This window comes from Aplidium turbinatum, chromosome 2 (assembly GCF_918807975.1).
Source record: "Aplidium turbinatum chromosome 2, kaAplTurb1.1, whole genome shotgun sequence".
Taxonomy (NCBI): Eukaryota; Metazoa; Chordata; class Ascidiacea; order Aplousobranchia; family Polyclinidae; genus Aplidium; species Aplidium turbinatum.
Window position 1 is genome coordinate 6,889,116 of NC_137473.1, and position 21,751 is coordinate 6,910,866.

General features: G+C 38.9%; 1 protein-coding gene across 1 annotated transcript in view; it reads right to left on the reverse strand.

Annotated features, from left to right (window-relative positions):
- LOC145765481 (uncharacterized) overlaps positions 1–17,509 on the reverse strand; it is a 35,449-nt gene extending 17,940 nt beyond the window's left edge. Inside the window, exons 1-4 of the mRNA XM_082577307.1 lie at positions 17,381–17,509; positions 17,203–17,258; positions 11,893–12,031; positions 3,027–3,223 (exon numbers count right to left, since the gene is read on the reverse strand). Of these exons, the coding sequence (XP_082433433.1) occupies positions 3,027–3,223; positions 11,893–12,031; positions 17,203–17,251 (385 nt within the window). The 5' untranslated portion in view covers positions 17,252–17,258; positions 17,381–17,509. The remainder of the gene's footprint in view (positions 1–3,026; positions 3,224–11,892; positions 12,032–17,202; positions 17,259–17,380) is intronic.
- Between the last annotated feature and the right edge of the window lie 4,242 nt (positions 17,510–21,751).

Sequence of the window (21,751 nt, forward strand, 5' to 3'; positions counted from 1 at the left end):
GTAAATCAGTCGTTTTTGACATTGATTCAATGTCTGCAGAGGTTAAATCAATGTTACAAACGACTGATTTGCTGTCTGGGTAGCTTTCATCACCCTACGCAGGCCTAGTTCTCGAAAATGTGGTGGATGGTAAGTTATCATAGCCAAAATTATATTATCCGGATGAGCAAAGTATGAGTTGCGGTGCATAACTGGGTCGATAGTTTTCTTGTGCTTCTGACTAAGATGTCGTAATGTGGTTATCATTTGGTGAATGTGTCTAGCTCCATCTTTGCAAGATGAGTGTGATTTTATTGCGAACTACATTGGAGCATAAACACGGATAATGAACATACTAACCAATGCTTGCAGTTTCTCATACAGATTGTTATCGCTGACGCTAAGGGTTCCATTAATTAGCTGTAGCCAGCCATCGTGAGTGTCTGAGTGATTCAAGCATCCTGGGATTCGCATCGCCAGATCAACGCTACATACATCAGTGCAGTCAGACTGATATGCTGAATGTTGAAGATTGATGAAGGGAAGCACCAAGTAATAATGAAACTAGGACATCGCCCAGTAGGGTTACCGGTACAAGTCTAAGTTAACTGTCTTTTAATCTGTAAGAAGCGCAGATAACTTTTATTAAACTATGTGGAACCTGCAGTGCAAGCAAATTCCAATAATTGTCATATAAAGCTTCTTTTACAGTATATCTAGAATTCTTTTGAAGAATCAAATGTTGCATTGGCTAATTGCTGAGATACACTCAAACAAGTATTTTAGCCAAGGTGATAAAACGGCCAATTGTATCTGTTTAAACACAAGTGGCTTATTATGACATCATAAAGCGCATAAGTGAGTCACACTGTGTTTATGCCCTTGACCAATTTTGTGGGATACTTTCTCGAACCCGATATTAGGAAAATTAAAACCTTGCGGGGGGCGATCAAAAAATTGTCAGAACCAAAACACAATTTGCAGGTATGTTATTATGGGTATTACGCACCTTTTTGATGTACTAGCTTAAAAAAATAAAAATTTTGGATTTTTTGATCCACCCTAATAATTAATTAGTCGCTTTCAAATCCGCCTCCTTGGCAGACTGGCAGTGTTGCGGATTCCAGTCCAATCGACTGAGTGCCGAAGTAATTTGGACGCTTAAATTGCCTTTTTCTCGTGTATGTTCTAGTCCAATGGTTCTCAACCTTTTTGTGTTGACAGACCAGTTTTGGTGTTCTCGAAGAGGTCACGAACCTCTGAAGAAATTTATCGCGTCTCCTAACAGAAACAAATCCTTCGTAGGTAAATCTGCATCAGGCATTGCAGAGTGCAAAAACAGTGTTGCAGAAATGCAGATTTACCTGCAGATTTCCATCACGCATTGAAGCGGTGATCTGATCATGAAATCCTTCATAAGTTTTGAAGCGACACACTTAGAAGAATTTGCTGAACTCGCGACGCACTGATGACGATTGATGGCATTGACGAAGTTAATTAATGTTGGCATACAGGATCAAAAATCAGAAATCTATTTAACTTACTGCTTTGATGTTTTTCTATAAATTTTACCAAATAAATAGAATTTTTCAGACCTGTACAAAGATCCCTCTTTATTTTCATTTGCAGTCTATATTAATTCGTGAAACCGAATCACTGTAATACACAAATAAAACATGACTAATATTTAAATGTGACTTATCATTCATGCTACAAATTTCAAAATTTCATGGACTCCCTGAAAACGCTTTGAGCACCCCCGGTTGAGAACCGCTGTTCTAGTTGATGTTGAAGTCTGAGTTGCAGGTTTGTGTTCTTATTTGTTCGTGTATGATGTTTTAATTCCAAGCATATTGACAAGGTCAAGGTGAACAGCCGCAAAGGAACCGCGCAACATTACAATAATGCAAAAAAAATTATTATAACACGAGTCAGTTCAATCATATAGCTAAAAATCGATTTCGATCAGCTAGCAGCTAGATCATCTTCAGCTAGCAGCTAGATCATCTTCAATTAAAAAAAAAAATTCTTTCTGAATTCAAGCTTAACTGAAGATGATCTAGCTTCTAGATGATGGAAATCGATTTTTAGCTATTTATTATGATTGAACTGATTGGTGAAAAAATAAATTTCTTTGTATTACAAGACATGTAACCCAGTCGTTCATATCAAGCATTGTTGTGGATTTGACCTCTGTCAGAAGATACTTCATTTTCTTGAACATTACAATAATGTTTTTTTTTGTCTTAAATAGTCAAAACAACTTTTGACAACACTTGAGCGGTTTAACACTTATCATGATGGCGTTTGTTTTTGTGCTGGAGTCGTTTGTGCTTGTTTGTCATCCTCGGGTAGTAGGAACATGGGTTTTGCGGAGATTAATCTGAGGCTGACATAGTTAAAGTGAAAATATTTCAACATAATTGCAATTTACTGCAAAGACCATTGAGCAGCCTGCCTTCACAATTTAATTTATAGTCTATGCGGTCTAGTTTAACTGCCAGTACGTCTACAAGGAATATTTAGGCCATCGTATTACAGCAACTACACCTTATCTTATAACAACCACGAAGACGTGGTAAGGTTGAGCTTTGCTTGAGGATGTTAGAACAATGGAACTGATCGTGAACTGATCCAATTAATCAATGATAACTTCAGCATGTGCTGGTAATATTGCTAGCTTCCAGCAAAATGTATAAAATACGTATTAAGTTTTATTGATTCCAGGGCCAACCTATGAACTGAACTGAGAACACTGCAACTTTCATATCGACAAATCTCTAAAGAATTTACCGACATGTAATTTCAAGAACGTGGACAAGGTCGATGAAGAGTTTTGAAAATAAAAACACATCAAAGCAGGTCTCATTAAACTAGTCATACTTTGTGACTCCAAAAGTAGATATTTGTAAAATAGTAAACGATGAATGCATCTGAAAGACATATCGAAGGAAGAAAACACAAGTAAAAGCATCAAGGAGAAGACTGTTTTTCTACTTTTCTAGGGATACTAAAAAAAATTTAAAAGCATTGAATCATAACCTCACCTTCGCGGGATTTACACACATATGTGATGTTGATGTATTTGCAAGTTTCAGGGCAGGGATCACCAAACACACTGTTAGAAGGGTAGAGTTGACAGGAAGATTGGCAATGGCATACATCAGTAATCTTCTCTACGCATGCGTTGTTGCAACGGCAGTTTAAGTCTTGTTTGCCCCCACAATTCCAACGCCCGGTGCAACTAAATAATTTGATAAAGTGAGTCATTAGGAGTTAGGTTGTTAACCATTACACATCTATGTTATTAACCACATACAGTAGTGTTGACAATGAAGTGCAGGGTTAACTTTTGGTTCCGAGCCCGAGATAAATTTCTGGGCCCATATAACCTCTCAGAGAGCCTATGAAACTCGAAGAAATCACCCCGTATTTTGGATATCGTGTAACCACATAAAAAATCTTATGGAAAGGTTTAACAAACTCATTATTTAAACAAAACTATAACATACAAATCAATAGTTAATACAGCACTAAACGTATTGCTCAAAACACAAAAGCCATAAACTCAAACATCAGCCACCTTCTCTCAACCATGCTTTGTAAAACTGAAGCAACTCAAAAATAGAAAGAAGTGTTTGCAATGAGCCGCTGCCTGAAGTGACGGAGGAAACCAAACTAAATAAAACGTCAAGTAATATTGTAGTGAATTCTCTTTTGTCATTGACGTTTCAGTTTGGCTGTTTTTGCTTTTTGCAAGACGTCTTAATTTCGTGCCCGCATCCACCTCAGTCGGCAGTTTATTGCAAACACTTCTTTGTATTTAAAAAAAGGGGAAAAAAACTGAGAGGACGTCAAGTCAGGTCGAGGAACAATCGGGGGGCGGGGGGAGCATCAATGTAACTTTCAGGCAGTCACGGCAGCTCTGTGCAAGCAAGCAGCAAATCGAGGCGCTTTTATTCGCGGAATATACTCGACTTCGAATCGTCAGAGCGAAAATCTGGAGCAATAACATTTGTTTGGCAAGGCGCGAGCCTTAGAAGATGCTCGCAAGAATGCGGAGCAACTCGACAATGGTCTTCAATCAGCAGCATCAATAGTAAACAATCCTCATGCTCATTCTACAGCAATTAGAAAGTCTACAGGGTAATGACGGTGGAATGAGTCCTGATAGTGACATTGCAACAGCAGTGGCAGTTAAAATGTGGTTCTTTTTGCGGATACAAGGTGCATGCGCGCCAAAACTGTGAGCCAAAGATGTCAGGTGCTTCAAATGCACAAAGAAAGGGTATTTTTTAAGAACGTGCGTGCCGCTCTAAAGTTCCGGATGCCGAAAGTGCAGTACCTCAGCTTAATTGCTAGGTTTTAAAATTATGAAAGTTTTTTCCGGTTTCAAACTCGACAATAAAACTATACTTCGTATCAAGCTAAACGGTACACCTGTCAACGCTGTCTTGAATACTGGATCTACCAACAGTCATGCAAGTGAAAACATTGCAAAGCAGTTGAAACTGAAGATTTTTGAACAATCGAGCTGTGTTAGTCTTGTTGTTAAAAGTTTTACTTCTAATAGCTTAGGAGCATCTGCTTCCGCAATCGAGTTAGTAGAAAGAACATATGAAGGCGTGTCAATCCCTTGCCGTCGTGCTCTAAAAATAATCATTATGTTAACACTAATGTTGCATGGGATGCAGACGGTAACCTTGAGGAAGACAAGGCAAGGGAAGGGAAAATACAAGTGGCTGGTCACAGCGGTAAACCATAATCTCTTCGTGGGAAAATTGTAACATAAGATTCCCGAATCCGTTCGTCTGCATGTAGGTGACCGAAAAATAAACACTCTTTCGAAACGTCTTTTCAAAAGTGTATTCCTGTAAAATTAGCCCGCGGCTATCGAAATCGAAATGCAACGCCTTGCACCTCTAAAAACTGTCACTACGATACAGATTACTTGGATAAAAGACGGAGAATTTGTCCAGCTAGCAAGCACCAAATAAACCAGTTAAATGTGCGACCGACTTCCAACAAACAACTTCGAGAATGAATCAGAAAAATTTGTGATAACTCAAAGGCACGAGAGCAGTTCGTGTGACGCAATTTCATGTCCAAACAGGTTTCAACTGAAACAGGTTTAAACAGGTTTGACACGAGTCTTACGGACGATGGTGCAATTTTGGCTCATGTTTTAGGAATTTCCATGACGTAATATTCAGTAGACCCGAACGGTTTCTACATGACGTTTGACCATGCGAACAACCGTCTGGAACATAGCGGCCCCTAGTTATGACAGTCTGACATGGCATAACTAAAAAAAAATTGACGACAATTGTGAGCCAATGAATAAAAACACATGATACACAAATTGTTTGAATCACTCACGTTTAAGTTAATACGCAAATACAAAGGGCATGCAAAGAATGAATAGCAATAAGAATAAACACGACGATACATGAAATTGGTACCATAGGTATTAGGTACACGCAAAAAATGACGCTATATACCATGGTTGCGATAATAACCGACTGTTCTGGGCTCAGACAAGGGTCGGCCACCGCAGACAAAACCAGGCTCAAACCCTAACACTTAGGTGTTCTTTACGGGGGCGAGGCACGAAATATCCCTCAACACATAGTCTACTTTCACTTTCCCCGTACTCTCATCATAGTTGTAGACGGCAACTTTAGCTCTACGAACCACAGGCTTCCCTTTCCTAATTTGTGGAACTACCTCATGCACCCTCCCAAGTTGATACTTCCCACGTTTACCAATGTCCTGGAGAGAACCTACCACTACAAGTTGACCAGGCTCCAAATTCTCGGCCATTTTTAGCCATTTTTTCCGGCCCTGAAGACCTGGCAAGTAAAAATCGATCCATTTACTCCAAAACTGCTGAGAAAGTGACAAATTGAACCGATAATCCCTTCTTAATTGGTCACGATCATGTGGTTGCCCAACAGCACAGTATGGGTCTAAGTATGGGGTCAAAAGTGAGGCAGGGGTGATGACAGTAAAATCCCTAGGGTCGTCACTCAAAGGTACCAAGGGCGTTCGTTCACGATCCGAACGGCACTGCCTGTGTACGTAAGCAGTTCAATAAAATTGGGCTTGCGAATTGAAGAGTCCAAAATGTGAAAAAATGCAATTTTAAATTGTTTAACCATTGCCTCCCAGGCGCCACCTTGCGCCGAAGCATCACTAAACCCATGCAATTGATATGAAACAATATCATCCGGACTGCACACACCAGAGTTTGCAAAATACCATCTCGGTAACGAAAAATCCTTAAACAGGTCCAAAGAGCGAAGCCACGACTCCCACTCTTTAACAAAGCTATCAGGGACCTCGGTGTCCCAATCAAACTTGTCTATCGCCAATTGCTGAAGTACAGTATAAGGCGTGCTTTTAGAAAAAATGGCGCTCCAAAGCCTAGCGGATCAAAATTTTGTCCAAGCTGACTGAGCATACTTCGGCGCGTGTGTTTAGCTAAGGGCTTTAAGGAACATGCGATACGCATCTCATCAGACTCGGTTTGCCACACCCAACCCAATGTCTTCGCTGATGGCAAAGTCATATTTTCAGTCTGAAAGTCAATGTCACGAATCAAAGGTGAAAGCATCTCATTATCCAAATTTGACAAGACAATCATAGCCTCCTTGTTAGCACTCCACTTACCAAGTTTAAACTCACGGCTATCAAACAAAGCAATTGATTCATGAGTGATTTGCTGAGCTTCCTCTAAGCTATCAGCCGAAAATATAAAATCATCCATGTACATATTATTTGCAATATTGCAGAGAGTCAATTCACCAGCACTGCTGGGATTCTGCTCGATCATTTTCTTCATAGCCAAGCAAGCGATATACGGGCTACTCTTTATTCCCCAAGGGTGTACACAAAAACGAAATGGTACCATCCTACCATTTTCAAGGTCATCATCTTCAAACCACAATATACGAAACAAATCCCTTTGCGACTCAGGTAACTTTATTTGAAAGAAGCATTTAGTCACATCAGCCATGAGACCAAATCTACCAAGCCGAAATCTAGCCAAGACATCTACCAGAGGGTTTAACAAGTCAGGACCCAAAAACATTACATCATTAACACAAGTTCCTCGAAATTCAGACTTGCCATCGTAAACAATGCGCTTTTTTAATTGTGACGTAACAAAGTATGGTAAATACCATTCAAATCCCTTGACATTTCCTGCTTCACCAGTACGCTCAATATAGCCATTTGATTTAAGATCTTTCATGGTGTCAGTAAGGAAATCACGAAGTTCAGGTTGTTTTAAAGCTTTCTTTCTTAAAGCAGCAGCTCTATCTGACGCCAACACAAAATTGTTAGGTAGATCAATATCTTCCTTCAACGGAACAGGTATCTCAAATCGACCATCTTTCAACTCAATATTCGGTTCGACAAGTTCTCTAGCCAAATTATCATTGCGAGACAATTCACAGGTTTCATTTTGCAACGTCAAATCCTGAATGACTTTATTCAGGTCTGCTATTTCCATATCACGAGACTCAATTTTACGCTGAAAGCCAGAGATGACATCCGACTCTGAAGACGTCTGCACTCTGCACACGTTAGCAACGCTTTCATCTAAGGGTGACTTACCACCACAAGCCAACCAGCCGAGAGGAGTGAGTAAAGCATGTGGTTCACTACGATTTTCACCAACACCCTCTTTTTTTGCACACATCAAATAAGCGTTGTCGTTGCCAATCAGTACATCTACAGTACTACAATCATTCAATTGAAACATATTCACGTCATGAAAATGACGGAAACCATTTAAATCTTGTTTATGCGGTAAAGTTTTAACATCGTCAGCCCAAGCTGGGTTAACCACCGAAGTTATATCACAAAACAGTTCATCTGTCTCTAACGACTGGATGTTGAGCTTGACAAGGTCAGCACAAGTAGCTTTCTGACCAGCCAGGGTATCCATTTTAAACGACGCTTTATCGTACGGTTTAAGATCAAGTTCACACACCAAATCACTCGAAACAAGCGTCAACTGCGAACCAGGGTCATGCTGACAATACACCAACTTCGATTTGCCAGTCATTGGATTCAAAACACGAGCAGCAGTAACGCGGTTAAAAGCTGCTTTAACATTTCCAATCTTAACATTACGCACAGGAACTCTGGCACGAGCATCATCTTTCCCAACAGAATCCAGAGAATCACGTGACGTCACATAAAAATCATGCAGAAGAAAATAGTGTTTCCTATCGTTGTTAGGCCCACACTTACGACAGTTATTTGCATGAACGCAATCCCTAACCATATGCTGGCGCAAACAATTCAAGCATTTGCCAGCTTTCACAATGACATCTCTCCGATCTTTAGGTGTCAAGCGCAAAAATTCTTTACAATTAGACAAAAAATGATATTCAACTTGACCACGTGACGAACAACAAATGCATGCCGGTAGGTTTTTACGTCTGGCTTCACCACCGCGCGGTGCGCCAACAACAGTCGAGTACTGCGAACTCCCTGACATCACATCATCATGGGGTTTTACGGACGTCTGCCTAACCGGACATGAAGGCAATTTTTCTTTGCCAAACTTTTTAAAATGCTGCGACTCCCCAGAATCGCCCATTAGCATAATGCTAAAATCAGTCGACTTACGCGTTTCTTCTCGAACTACAAATTCAAACAAACTCTGAAAAGTAGGTTCCTCAGTGCTACCATACTGATCACCTAAAAAGTCAAGATAACGCTGCTTAGCGTCAAACGGGAGTCGCTTAGCCAAATCCAAAACAAAACGTCCTTCTAATTTATCACGCTGACCATAAGCTTGCGCGTAAAGCAGACACTGCGACAATTCATCTTTAAACTCTTTCAAATCACTGGAAGAGATCGAAGTCAATTTGCTACCATAGCGATACTTTCTAATTTCTGGTTCTGCGAAAAGACCTCCACGAACTCCAAAACGTTGGGACAAGCGAGCTAACGACATTTCTATCCTGTCTTCTTCTGACAAGCCAGGAGTGTCGAAAACCAAATTAGCAATCGTTTGTGCAGCTGTTCTAACACAAGCTGCTTGCAACAAAGTCAAACGAGTTCCCTTAAAGGGCGAAGCTGCCATCAAGGCCATAACACGATTTTTAAAGAAGACAAATGGCATATTATTACCATCGTAACCAATCAAGGCCGCCTTATCGAAGAACGTCCTACTATTTTGGTATTCAAAAAAGCAATCCTGCTGTTGAGAACTCGATTTAGCGGGAGAAGACAAGCTATATCCCTTAAGGGGCTGAGTGGGCTCAGTCACATGCACAGCCCGATCACGATCCTCACACACGTTAAAATCAGGAGACGCGATACGCCTCTCACAACCACCCAAATTACGTGTAGCTGGGCGATCAAAACCTAGCGGCGCAGAAAACTGTGAAGGGGGCAAAGCATTACTGCTAATGGCGGCCCCGTGACCTGTACGCTCTGGGGGAGGAGTTCGGTTGTAATTCACAGACCTTGGCTCTACAGCATTCGGAAGACCCTTAGCCGCGGCCCCGAGACCTCCTGAAACAGCTGGAAAACGTGTGGATTGCCCTGGTCCACTCACAGGTTGAACGGGCGTTTGGAAAAGGTTATGTAAATTAAACTGCGATTGATGTTCATTTCTGGAATAGAAGAGCTCTTCTTAGAGCTACGCCGGGAGCCCGCCTCTGATCGATATTCAGCTAAAACTACCTCTTTTCGTTGTTCAGCCCTCAACTGAGCGTCTTTGAGTGCGAACTCAGCAGCTCTCGCTTCGGCTTTCGCGGCGGTCTCAGCTGCTCTCACGGCGGCCTCTGCAGCTTTCGCAGCAGCCTCAGCTCGTATGGCCTCAGCTCTCGCTTCGGCCTCAGCTTGTATCTGGAGCTCCTCTCGTTTTAACTGTAGGTTAATTTGTGTAACTATCCGTGACGAGCTCTCAGACATCCTAGTGCTTACGTTTGAGGCGCTATCCTCAGGATGTATGTCAGCATCCAACCTATCTGAGAACTCACTTTTTTTTTGTTCGAAGTTATGTTTTAAAGAGTTAAATTCGGGATCTACCCTATCACGAAGTTCTGCCAAGATTGCAGAGTTAAAGATTTTAGTCAAAAGAGCATGGAAATGCAGCAATTCCTTTTCTAAAGTAGAGAACTTAGATCTAAAAATTAACAGTTCCTGCTTATCACTCAAAGAACCTAGGGCTACAGAAAGTTCCCCAATTTGAGTCAAAATATCCCGTCTAAGATGCCGGGCCTCTCGAACTGACTTAGCCTCATCGTTATTGGGTCCCTCCCCAGAATGGCCTGCCCGACCGCAAAGAACATCATCAGGCTTAAACTCAGTCAAGTCTACGGCGGTCGAGTCCTTGTCGCCACCGAGTGTAGACATATTAAATGTTGGGGCTAAATTTAACAATTAAAAAAATTAAGTTACACAAACACACAAATTATTAGGCTACAGTAGTTATAAAAAACTTAACTGCAAAGACCGTAAAAAATACAAAAAAGAATTTAAATGCACGATACCGTAGCTGTACGGGTATGAAGTCCTAAAGTCCACAAAACTTGCTTGGATTCTTCCACTTGAATCTACAAGCACAGATGGATTGTCTTTTAATCTTCTTTCTTGCCAATGAATGTCAAAGTTATTTTTCTTCAGTACTAAACTGAGAAGAAATGTCTTTAAGTTTCTTTGCTTCTGTAAGAGTGTAGACTACCAACCAACAAATCTTCTTTTATTATTTCTTGTCCTTCTAAGTAGTTCTTCTGCACTAGCTGACAACAAACACGTCGTTTATTTTTATGCCTTCAAGTGCTTCTTGGCCTACCAGCTAACAAATCGTTTTTTATTTTTCTTGCTTTAATTTCTTCTTGACCTACCAACTGACAAGAACTCGTCTTTTATTTTTTTATGCTTTAATTTCTTCTTGACCTACCAACTGACAAGAACTCGTCTTTTATTTTTTATGCTTTAATTTCTTCTTGACCTACCAACTGACAAGAACTCGTCTTTTATTTTTTATGGTCACAGCGGTAAACCATAATCTCTTCGTGGGAAAATTGTAACATAAGATTCCCGAATCCGTTCGTCTGCATGTAGGTGACCGAAAAATAAACACTCTTTCGAAACGTCTTTTCAAAAGTGTATTCCTGTAAAATTAGCCCGCGGCTATCGAAATCGAAATGCAACGCCTTGCACCTCTAAAAACTGTCACTACGATACAGATTACTTGGATAAAAGACGGAGAATTTGTCCAGTTAGCAAGCACCAAATAAACCAGTTAAATGTGCGACCGACTTCCAACAAACAACTTCGAGAATGAATCAGAAAAATTTGTGATAACTCAAAGGCACGAGAGCAGTTCGTGTGACGCAATTTCATGTCCAAACAGGTTTCAACTGAAACAGGTTTAAACAGGTTTGAAACGAGTCTTACGGACGATGGTGCAATTTTGGCTCATGTTTTAGGAATTTCCATGACGTAATATTCAGTAGACCCGAACGGTTTCTACATGACGTTTGACCAGGCGAACAACCGTCTGGAACAGTGGCTCAAATGGAAAAGCTGCGGTGGTCTTTAGCAGGACTGAGAAATAAATAAAATTAGGCCTATCAGAAAACTACTGCAAGTTTGGGGAGTTGAAAGATAATCTGAGACACTTCTTCGGTGGTTAAAACGCATGGATGGATGAAGAAGGTGTCGGAGGAAGAATTAGATTTTTTGAAATTGGAAATTGAAATCGAAAGCGATGAATCTCAAAAAAGGAGGAGAGACTGTGTGACAAAAGAAAACATTGAGAATTAAAGAGGATGTTGCTGACAGAATGGACGACTGCAGTCTGCATCGACGAGTATATAAAGTGACAGATTCATGAACGCTTTTTAAAGTGACTGCAAAAGCAATAATTTGTGAACTTACTGATCCAAACTCGTTCTTCCATAATATGCATCAATCACACTGACGACTTCATTGCCAGGACAAGACAAATTCACTCCTTTGGAGTCTTCATAATCGTATTCACAGATGATCTTGATTTCCGCCGAAGCTTTGTTGATAGCTGTAATAGCAGTTTTATTGGTACCCGGTCATTTGGTCGACAGGACGTTTGGTCGACAGACATTTGGTCGACAGGACGTTTGGTCGACAGGACGTTAGGTCGACAGAACGATTTATTTTAGGGTTAGGGTTAGTTAACTAACCATAACCCTAATCTAACTCTGACTCTAATCCTAACCCTAACCCAAAAATGAATCGTTCTGTCGACCTAACGTCCTGTCGACCAAACGTCCTGTCGACCAAATGTCTGTCGACCAAACGACCGTGCACCGTTTTATTATTGATTTTTTGTATTTCTTTATGCACCATAATATATCCAAGCCATTGAAGCTACTTTGTTTCGTAAGTCTCTATCTATCAAAGTTTTATTACTGATTTTTTTCCAATTCAAAAGTTTAAGTTGCTACTTTATAAGTTTGTAAACTTTGGTCTTAGATTCACTAAGCATAAACGGTTTATATACATTTAGGATTAATTTATTATTAAAATTACTTCAAATGCAGTTACTAGTTTCATGGCCACCTAAAGATATGGCCTGATTTGTCACATTTTGCAGAAATTTCCAGGTTTTTCTAACTTTGGGCGAACGTTTAAATAAGTTTTTATAAAAATTAGATTTTTACGATTACTTTATTCTTTTCCCAGATGACACAATAGGTTTTAACATCCTCACATGTTTAAAAACAAAAAAAATTCGATTTCGAAGATTTTAGTCAGACTGTTAATTTTTCAATAACAGTCTGATTTTGCGTTTTTCAACTTACTTTTGCTCATTTGTTACTGCTTCCCCAAGGCAACAAAAAAGTTTTTTGTCATTAGGAAACCGCAGAAAGTAAAAACATTTCAGAAAATGTCAGGCAAACACTAACAGTAGCTGTAATCAAAATCTGCAAAATGTGACAAATCAGGCCGCATCTTCAGGTGGCCATGCTAGTTTCTAAAACCTTTTACAGACTTTTTCAGCCTTATGTGGGATACGCACTGTTTGTTAGGCTATTTAGCGATGTTTTTTTTTTGTTTTTTTCAGTTGTGAGAGCAGGGATGGAGGAACCATTTTAAAAGTAGGTGGGCCCAGAGGCGCAGCAGTCAAAGTCAACCCAACATCTGGGGGGCTACGCCCCCCAGACCCCCCATAACATTGTTGCATTCCTAATATTTTAAATCGTTATACAAACACATGTTATTTTTTCCCAAGTTAATGGGTCAAACAAGGAACGGCAAAGTTAATTTACCCAAAAATAGCTTGAAAACAGCAAATTTCTCTGTTACAAAGGAAAGGAAAACCAATTAATGAATCAGAATTTTTTTTTTCTAGCTACAAGGTAGTCCAATCAAGCCAAAAGACAAAAAATCGTAAGTTATAGTGATGGAGAATTTGGGAAAAGGTGTAAGATGAATGTTATTGAAAACATATGTCCAGAGAAAAAACAAACTACTTTTTAGATATACGCCTAAGTCTTTCAACAAGAACCCTAACTCGACGAAAACAAGAGATATCGGAGAACGTAACATCTAGCAAAAAGTTTTTGTTTATCTACAGTTCTTCGTAATGGCAATAGATGAGAGCACAGTCACGACAGATAAGCCTACAGCTGAGCTGGGAGTATTTGTACGTGCAGTAAACAAAGATTTTGATGTTTAAGAATTTCTTCAGCTTATTCCCGTCAAGGATATTAGGACTAGCCGATATTCTGAAGGCATTAGGCAACGTCAACGCCTTGAAATCATGCCTCTAAAGCTATCAAAACTGGCATAGGCTACGGCCCGCCAAGTCCATGTAAAGTTTGGCTTTGGCCCGCTGTTAGAAACAGGTTGCCGACCCCTGGTTTACACATTGCGTTTTCATAATTGCCTTTCGTGCCAACAGGCAAAATTTTCCATTTTTGGGCCGGATTTGATCAAAAAATGTACAAAATTGTTGAATTGCTCTATAACGCTGTACAAAATGTGGCGATGTACACACAAGGCAACAATACACACACAAGTTATAATACCACCTGGAAAAAATTATATGCAGCATTATACAGTACGTGCATATGTAATGATATCACTGTTCTAACTATAGAGAGCATAGAGAATAAATATATTGATTGATAGATTGCTCCACCAATCACACGCAACCGCACCCACACGTGCTGCACATCAATAATGGACTCAACGGAAAAGTTTGAAGATTGGATTTCATCATTGAGCTATCAAAGATAATCAAACTACTGTGCATCAAATGAGTGAAGACCTTTTTTTGGAACTCCCTCTCTGATTTGCCGTTTTCGCTACCTTTTCAAAGAAATTTGGCTTTCAAAAGTAGGTGGGCCAGGCCTACCCAAAAAATGAAGTAGGTGGGCCCAGGCCCACGTGGTTCCTCCATCCCTGTGTGAGAGTATAAGTCAATGCTACGCTATATTTTATCCAGGAATTAATAAAAACAAACAATAAAAATGAAACAAACGAAAATGCTTTTCTAGAATATTGCAGTTGATGTAGCTTCTAGCTGATCGATATCGATTTTAGCTATATATGATTGAACTGATAACATTGGTCAACACACATTTTGGTGCCAAAAAAGTTTTAACGGTTTCGGGGTATTTTAATGCCGCTGAATCCGAAAATGACTTTGGTTGTTACGAATTGGCTCTAATTTTTAAGATATTTCATGGTTTTGCTCTAAAAAGTGGGTCATTCCATATCTAAACAGAAAATATAAGATGGTACCTCTCAGATGTTGCTGAAAAGTTGTCATACTATGCCTTAGGCCACCAAACGAAAGAATCCTAAGTTTTAGAACAATATTTTAAACGGTTTTCCTATGGCGGCCATTTGAATTTCGGGCGCTACCCTCGTTTTTGACTTGGAGGTAGGGGTAGCGAATAGCAATTTCAGCCATTTTCAGAGCCTCATAATTATTATTGTAATTGCAGTAGAAGACTAAAAATTGCTGTGCTAGTTCATTATATACTATACCATTTAATAGTAAAAAACAACATCTCGTAATGCATAGGTGTTAGGTAGGTCATCAAAATCTTGTTTTTTTGGCCCGTATAAGTGGTATTTTCAATTTCCAAATGCTTCTACTACCCAAACCAATCAAACTATTTCTCTAAAACCTAATTATTTGTAATATTTGGAAACTTTTCTTCTGCCAACTTGAATTTGGGAGTTGTGGTGCCATTAACAGAGATCTTATTGGGGTCTGAAAACCGTATCACGCAGAAATGGCTCATTTTTATTCCTATGTTTAGAGCCCCAAATGACCGCGCAGGCATTTTATGGTCATGCTGAAATTTATACCAGACAAACACATACATTTATTCTTTTATTTCATGAAATAAAATCTTTGTTGATCAAACTCCTTCACTATAAATTTTATGTCTTTAAAATGTAACATTTTGGTAATTTTTAGCAAATAATCGCAAGTCCGTAATGTAGGTCAGAGAAAATTCAACAATGATTTATCATGAAAACAGTGAAGATAAGTAGGTACTATGCTTAGCGATCATAAACATTGAAATGCTGACACTGTTCCCCATTAATTTATGTTCAAAAGGATGCTTTCACCTCTTCACCTCAGATGACCTTACAGGTCTTTCGTTGTCATCCTGTTGTGCTGATTGACACTCAATTTGTATGTACTTTTTGTTTGTTTATCGCCAGCAAAACATTAAACTGAACTCACCCATGAAAAAGTACTTACCTGTAACCAATGAGCTATGGTGTGGAGATAAAATTGTAGGAAAATGATCAAGTCGTGTTCAAAAATTAAATTGTTTTCTGCACTATAATTTTGCATTATGTAAAATGCATAGCTCAAATCAGCTTATCTATCATCTATTGTCTAAGAAACTGTGGAAGTAGTAGCAGAACATTTTCATAATCTTTTTGGTTAAGTTTGTATTTTCGAGCACTCAATCCGTAGGTTTTAGAAAAATATTTTGATTGGTTCGTGTGGTAGAAGCACTTGAAAATTGAAAAAAAACACTTATACGGGCCAAAAAAACAAGATTTTGATGACCCACCTAACACTTATGCATCATGAAATGTTGCTCTTTATTATTGAATTGTGTAGTATAGTTTATAATGAACTAGCACAGCAATTTTTAGTCTTCTACCGCAATTACAATAAAAGTTATGAGGCTCTGAAAATGGCTGAAATTGCTATTCGCTAGACCTACCCCAAGTCAAAAACGAGGGTAGCGCCCGAAATTCAAATCGCCGCCATGGAAAAGCCGTTTAAGATATTGTTCTGAAACTTAGGATTCTTTCGTTTGGTGGCCTCAGGCATAGCATTTTAGGCACAACTTTTCAGCAAAATCTGAGAGGTACCATATACAAGATATCTTCATATTGGCTGTTTTGATATGAAATGACCCACTTTTTAGAGCAAAACCATGAAATATCTCAAAAATTAGAGCCAATTCAAAGAAACCGATGTCAATTTCGGATTCAGTGGCCAAAAATCTCCCAGAAACCGTTAAAATATCTTCGGCACTTGGAAAAAAGTTCTTTTTATTGGCCAGTGTAATAAATTTCTTTGCTTTTCTAGAAATGCTTTTTGCCGTTTTTGGTTGATAAAATTAATAGCCTACTAGACTGTATCATCGGCAGCCGCAGACCGCGCTGGCTACAAAACAGCTTTTAACCTAAAGAAAAAGGTCCAATTGGAAATTAAATTTATTGTGAACTTGCTCTGACATTTTACACTGATTCTACTAGTTCTAAAAATACAAAGTAATATAATTTCAATAACACGGTCAACATCCAAGAAACACCTTCCAAGAAGCTACTGGCAACTGGGCGGAGGCGAGGGCAACTTGTGTTACGATCGTGGCCTTACGATATATACTATATAGCCTACTAAGAAAAATTCGGCTTGTTATATTGTTTTAGTATAGCTAGCTATTGCAGTACACTATAGTTTCATTAGTGCCATAACAATAGTGATTACGTGCATTACAACATCCCAGACAGCAAAATTCGTCATTTTAACATTGATTTAACTTTTGCAGATGTCAAAGTCTGCATGTAAAACTAATGGATTTTACTGTCTGGGATACTAGGCGTATTCCCATCATAAGCACAGCGACAATGTGCTTAGCGCCTTTCAAAATATTTAGAGATTAGGCTACCTTTACCCGATCATGTGCATTGACTTTCTGCATGAAATCAAAAGCTTACCTGCTGAAAGACCAAACACGAGTACCAGCAAACGCAGCATTGTAGTCATCCAGACTCTAGAGGAAACAGATAAACATTGAACAATCGTCGGCAACAGTTTATGTTTAATATTATTTAAAAATTATATATTTCTTTACGGGTATAATGTATAAAGGAATAATGATTACGTACAACTTACATTTTATACTGTTCGAGATCTGGTCTTATAACTGCTTTGCAATAGAAAAATTAACAAACATGTACCCTATAGTATCCGGTTCCTGCTCTTTTTTTAGGAACACGAACACGTTTTTCGGTTAGACAAACTGCAAAAAGACAAAACACAGTATGCCTTTCAATAAACATTTGCTCTAAAAAGGACCTGGAAATTGAAACTTTCCGGTCTCGGTTCTTTTTCACACATTTATTAGCAGTAAAATGGATCATACCGAAGCTCGAAATTAACTTTACATTTCATGCTGCCAAAATCAACATGATACAATTGTATATGATTGTATAAACGTATACTGTATACAATTGTATAAACTTACACTGTATACAATTGTATAAACTTATACTGTATACAATTGTATAAACTTATACTGTATACAATTGTATAAACTTATGCTGTATACAACTGTATAAACTTATACTGTATACAATTGTATAAACTTATGCTGTATACAATTGTATAAACTTATACTGTATACAATTGTATCAACTTAAAAGATTTTATTATGTTTGTCCTTATATAAAACTGTTAAAACACTTAACTATGGTTGTGCGAAATAAATATTCTGCAGTGCATGTTTTGTAGGCTTTCTAACTATGTCTATGTTGTGGCTTTCAACAACACTGCAGTTATATCAACGCAAAATTAGTTATTTATTTTTTGTTTTATAGCAATAGCCTACTTTGAATAAACACCAAACAAATATTTTCGTAACAGACAGCTACTTTTTACCATTGCAACAGGGTTACAACTGCCTTTTGCTAATCCTTTCTCTGCATCTAGTTATCGGTTATTTTGCATTAATTGTCCGCTCGCTGACCTTAACATCTTTAATAATGTCCCAAACTTTACAATTTTCTGTTGTTGCAATCTGAAAACCATAATTTTCTCCTTTCTATTTTACTCTTGGTTTTCTCAGTAGGCCACAGTATGGTTTTGAGGCTAGTTTAAATGGTTAAACGTAAACATCTTATTTGGTGGTCTCTTGTAAGTTTCTGTTGTTGTGATAGAACACTACCAACAGAAAAGTAAAAAAAAAATTGAACTAAATAAAGCGAACTAATTCGACTTATTTTTGTAACTGATCTGCGAACTTATGCTTGAAAATTCATTTCACTTTAAAATCGTTGAGCACCTCAATGCAGTAAACATTGTAGCGCAAAAAGCAACAAGTTGTTGGCAATCAGAGCAACCCATCCAGCAAATTAATTCTTTTTTCCATCTACATAAACGTATTCAAACGTTTGAATTATTATGGAAAGAAATTGATTTGCCAGTTGAGAAGTTCTTAAAACCCTATAACAAGAAAGATAACAATTGGATTTTAGTGCTGTTTTTTAACAAACAGCGTAAAACTTCCCATAATGTAAATTGATTGAAATTTTCAAGATGTTCTACAAAAATTCATCATTATCATTGTCAGAAACTGACACTCAAGGAAAAGTAAACACAACTCCCAAACGAAGTCACTTCACATTTGATCTATATTCAAGCCGCCAAGATATCTCAATGACTGACAGCATCCAAACAGAACAATATGAGTTGTCTATTTTGAACCTACATACAAACTTTCTAGCCATTAAAAATTAACTTTTTGCATTGTTTTAATGTCTAGCAATGCTAAAACGTTGTAAAAAACAACTTCATCTGATTAATTTATCTCTTTGGAAGAATGAAAAGGTTTCTGACTGCAAACTGAAAGTTACAGATGAACTTGTTTTTTGCAATGGGCTTTGGTCTACTTAAAACTATGTTTAGGCTACTTGTGCGGATCACCTCAGGATCACTCCAAGATTGCCAGCATCACAATAAATTAAAAGAATATGAAGGAATGTTGTTAGGCTAGCTGTCGTAGTTTACACTATTGCGTACGCCTTCTTCTTCTTCTTGCTTATGAGGCAGCAATTCAGGCAACATCTCAGCAATTGCGTGCGCCACTATTAATGCACACACAGACGCACAATAATTTTACAATATAAATTTGAAGAATCTGCATAACTCGTTCATGGAACAAATCACTACGTCTGTACTCTGTAGCCCCATCAGGAACAGGGGTTGTTTTGAAAAGTATTTTCCTAGCCTAAAAACACGTTGGTAGATTACATATATAAAGTGCATCTGTCCACCTGTCTGCCCCGTCAGCTCAGTGGTTGCGCCCCCGGCTCTTCACGAGGCGCTGGTTCGACTCTTAGGTTGTGCGCTTGACCAACGCACGTTAATGACTGTTCTCCATTCAGCGGTACCTAGTGAATGGAATAATTCCGTAATAATTCCGAAACTAGGTCCAAAATATCTCCTGGACTCCCCTGTCAAAGCTACTAATAGTGTAGCCAGTAGCGTTGACAAGGGGTAGGCTACTTTGGCCCCGAGATGATTTTAGAGGCTTACACCTTTCTAAGGACCAGGCAACTTAGAAGATCGCATCGTATGTTCATAGGAAATATTATAGTCAGGTAGTGCGTTTCTCATTGGTACCGGGCCAAAAACATCCTTCAGCGGTCCTGCATTTGGGTGTGAGTTGTTCACTGCCTGGACCAGTGTATCAGTCCCGGATGATGTGAGTGACCGACTTGTTTAGACTATAACAGAGGTGGGAAGTAGCGCAACCAGAAAAAAACTTGGGGGGGGGCTAATTCAGAAATGTCGGCCGAGTGATTTGCGACAATAGTGACAGTGACAATAGGCCAATGCCTATCTCTTTGATTAATATTTAAAGATACTCACGGCCCACTACCCACCGGTTGTTGATACATCAGAATTCGTTCTCTCAATCAGATTAGAAGTTAGCCTAGTGAACCCCATGCTACTAGCACCATCAGCATCCTCATCCCTACGTCCACTCTCGCAATCTTCTATAGATCTCGATTTTTTTCTTCATGTATGACAAAATAGAATAGCTTTCCATTTGCCAAAACAAATAAGTTTTTGAATTGGAGGCCAAGAATCTCATTGGTACCGGGCCAAAAACATCCCTTAGCGGTCCTGCATTTGGGTGTGAGGTGTTCACTGCCTGACCAGTGATTATCAGTCCCAGGTGATGTGAGTGACCGACTTGTTAATACTTTAGCAGAGGTGGGCAAAGTGCAGGCCGGATCCGACCCGCGTACAGCTTTTGTGCAGCCTGCGACAATATTCATGACTGCTCTACATCCATGTATCTGACTCGTGACCGTATCAAAAGTTAGTGCTTTATCTGATCGGGCAGATGCATTTTATGTATTGTATATGGTTGGTTGGGTTTGAATCTTTATTGTCGGACGAACAAAGCCTTGATAGGGGATTCCTGGGAGTTTCACACACTTGTAGAGGTTCTTGATGCATGGCCGGTTACCGAGATTGGCAGTGTGAAGTTTCCGATTGTAGAAATGTTGTTACTACGGAATTATTCCATTCACTAGGTGCCGCTGAATGGAGCGCGGTCCTTAACGTGCTTGGTCAGGCGCACACCCTAAGAGTCGAACCAGTACCGCGTGAACTTGAGCCGGGGGCGTAACCACAGACCTAACGGGGCCGACAGATGTAGTATATATGTAGTCTACCAACGTGTTTTTAGGCTAGGAAAAGATTTTTTCAAGCCAACTACTGTTCCTGATAGGCCTACAGACGTAGTGATTTGTTCCATAAACGAGTTATGTAGATTGTAGATTATTCAAATTTATATTGTAAAATTATTGTGCGTCTGTACGTGCATTAGCAGTGACGTACGCAATAGCATAAACTACGACAGCTAGCCTAACAACATTCCTTCATATTCTTTTAATTTATTGTGATGCTAGCAATCTTGGAGTGATCCTGAGGTGATCCACGCCAGTAGTATAAAGATAGTTTTTGGGTATTAAACCCAGAGCCCATTGCAAAAAACAAGTTTATCTGTAACTTTCAGTTGTAGCCAGAAACCTTTTCATTCTTCCAAAGAGATAAACTAACCAGATGAAGTTAGTTTATCTCTTTGATGAAGATGAACCAGATGAAGTTTTTACAACGTTTTAGCATTGCTAGACATTAAAACAAGGCAAAAAGTTAATTTTTAATGGCTAGAAAATTTGTATGTAGGTTCAAAATAGACAAATCATATTGTTTCGTTTGTATGCTGTCAGTTATATTTTGGCGGCTTGAATGTAGAGCAAATGTGAAATGAATTCGTTTGGGAGTTGTGTTTACTTTTCCTTGAGTGTCAGTTTCTAATAATGATAATGATGAATTTTGTAGAACACCGTAAAAAGTTCAATCAATTTAAATTATTGGGAGTTTTACGATGTTTGTTAAAAAAAAAACAGCAATATTATCCAATTGTTATCTGCCTTGTAGGGTTTTAAGAACTTCTCAACAATAATTCAA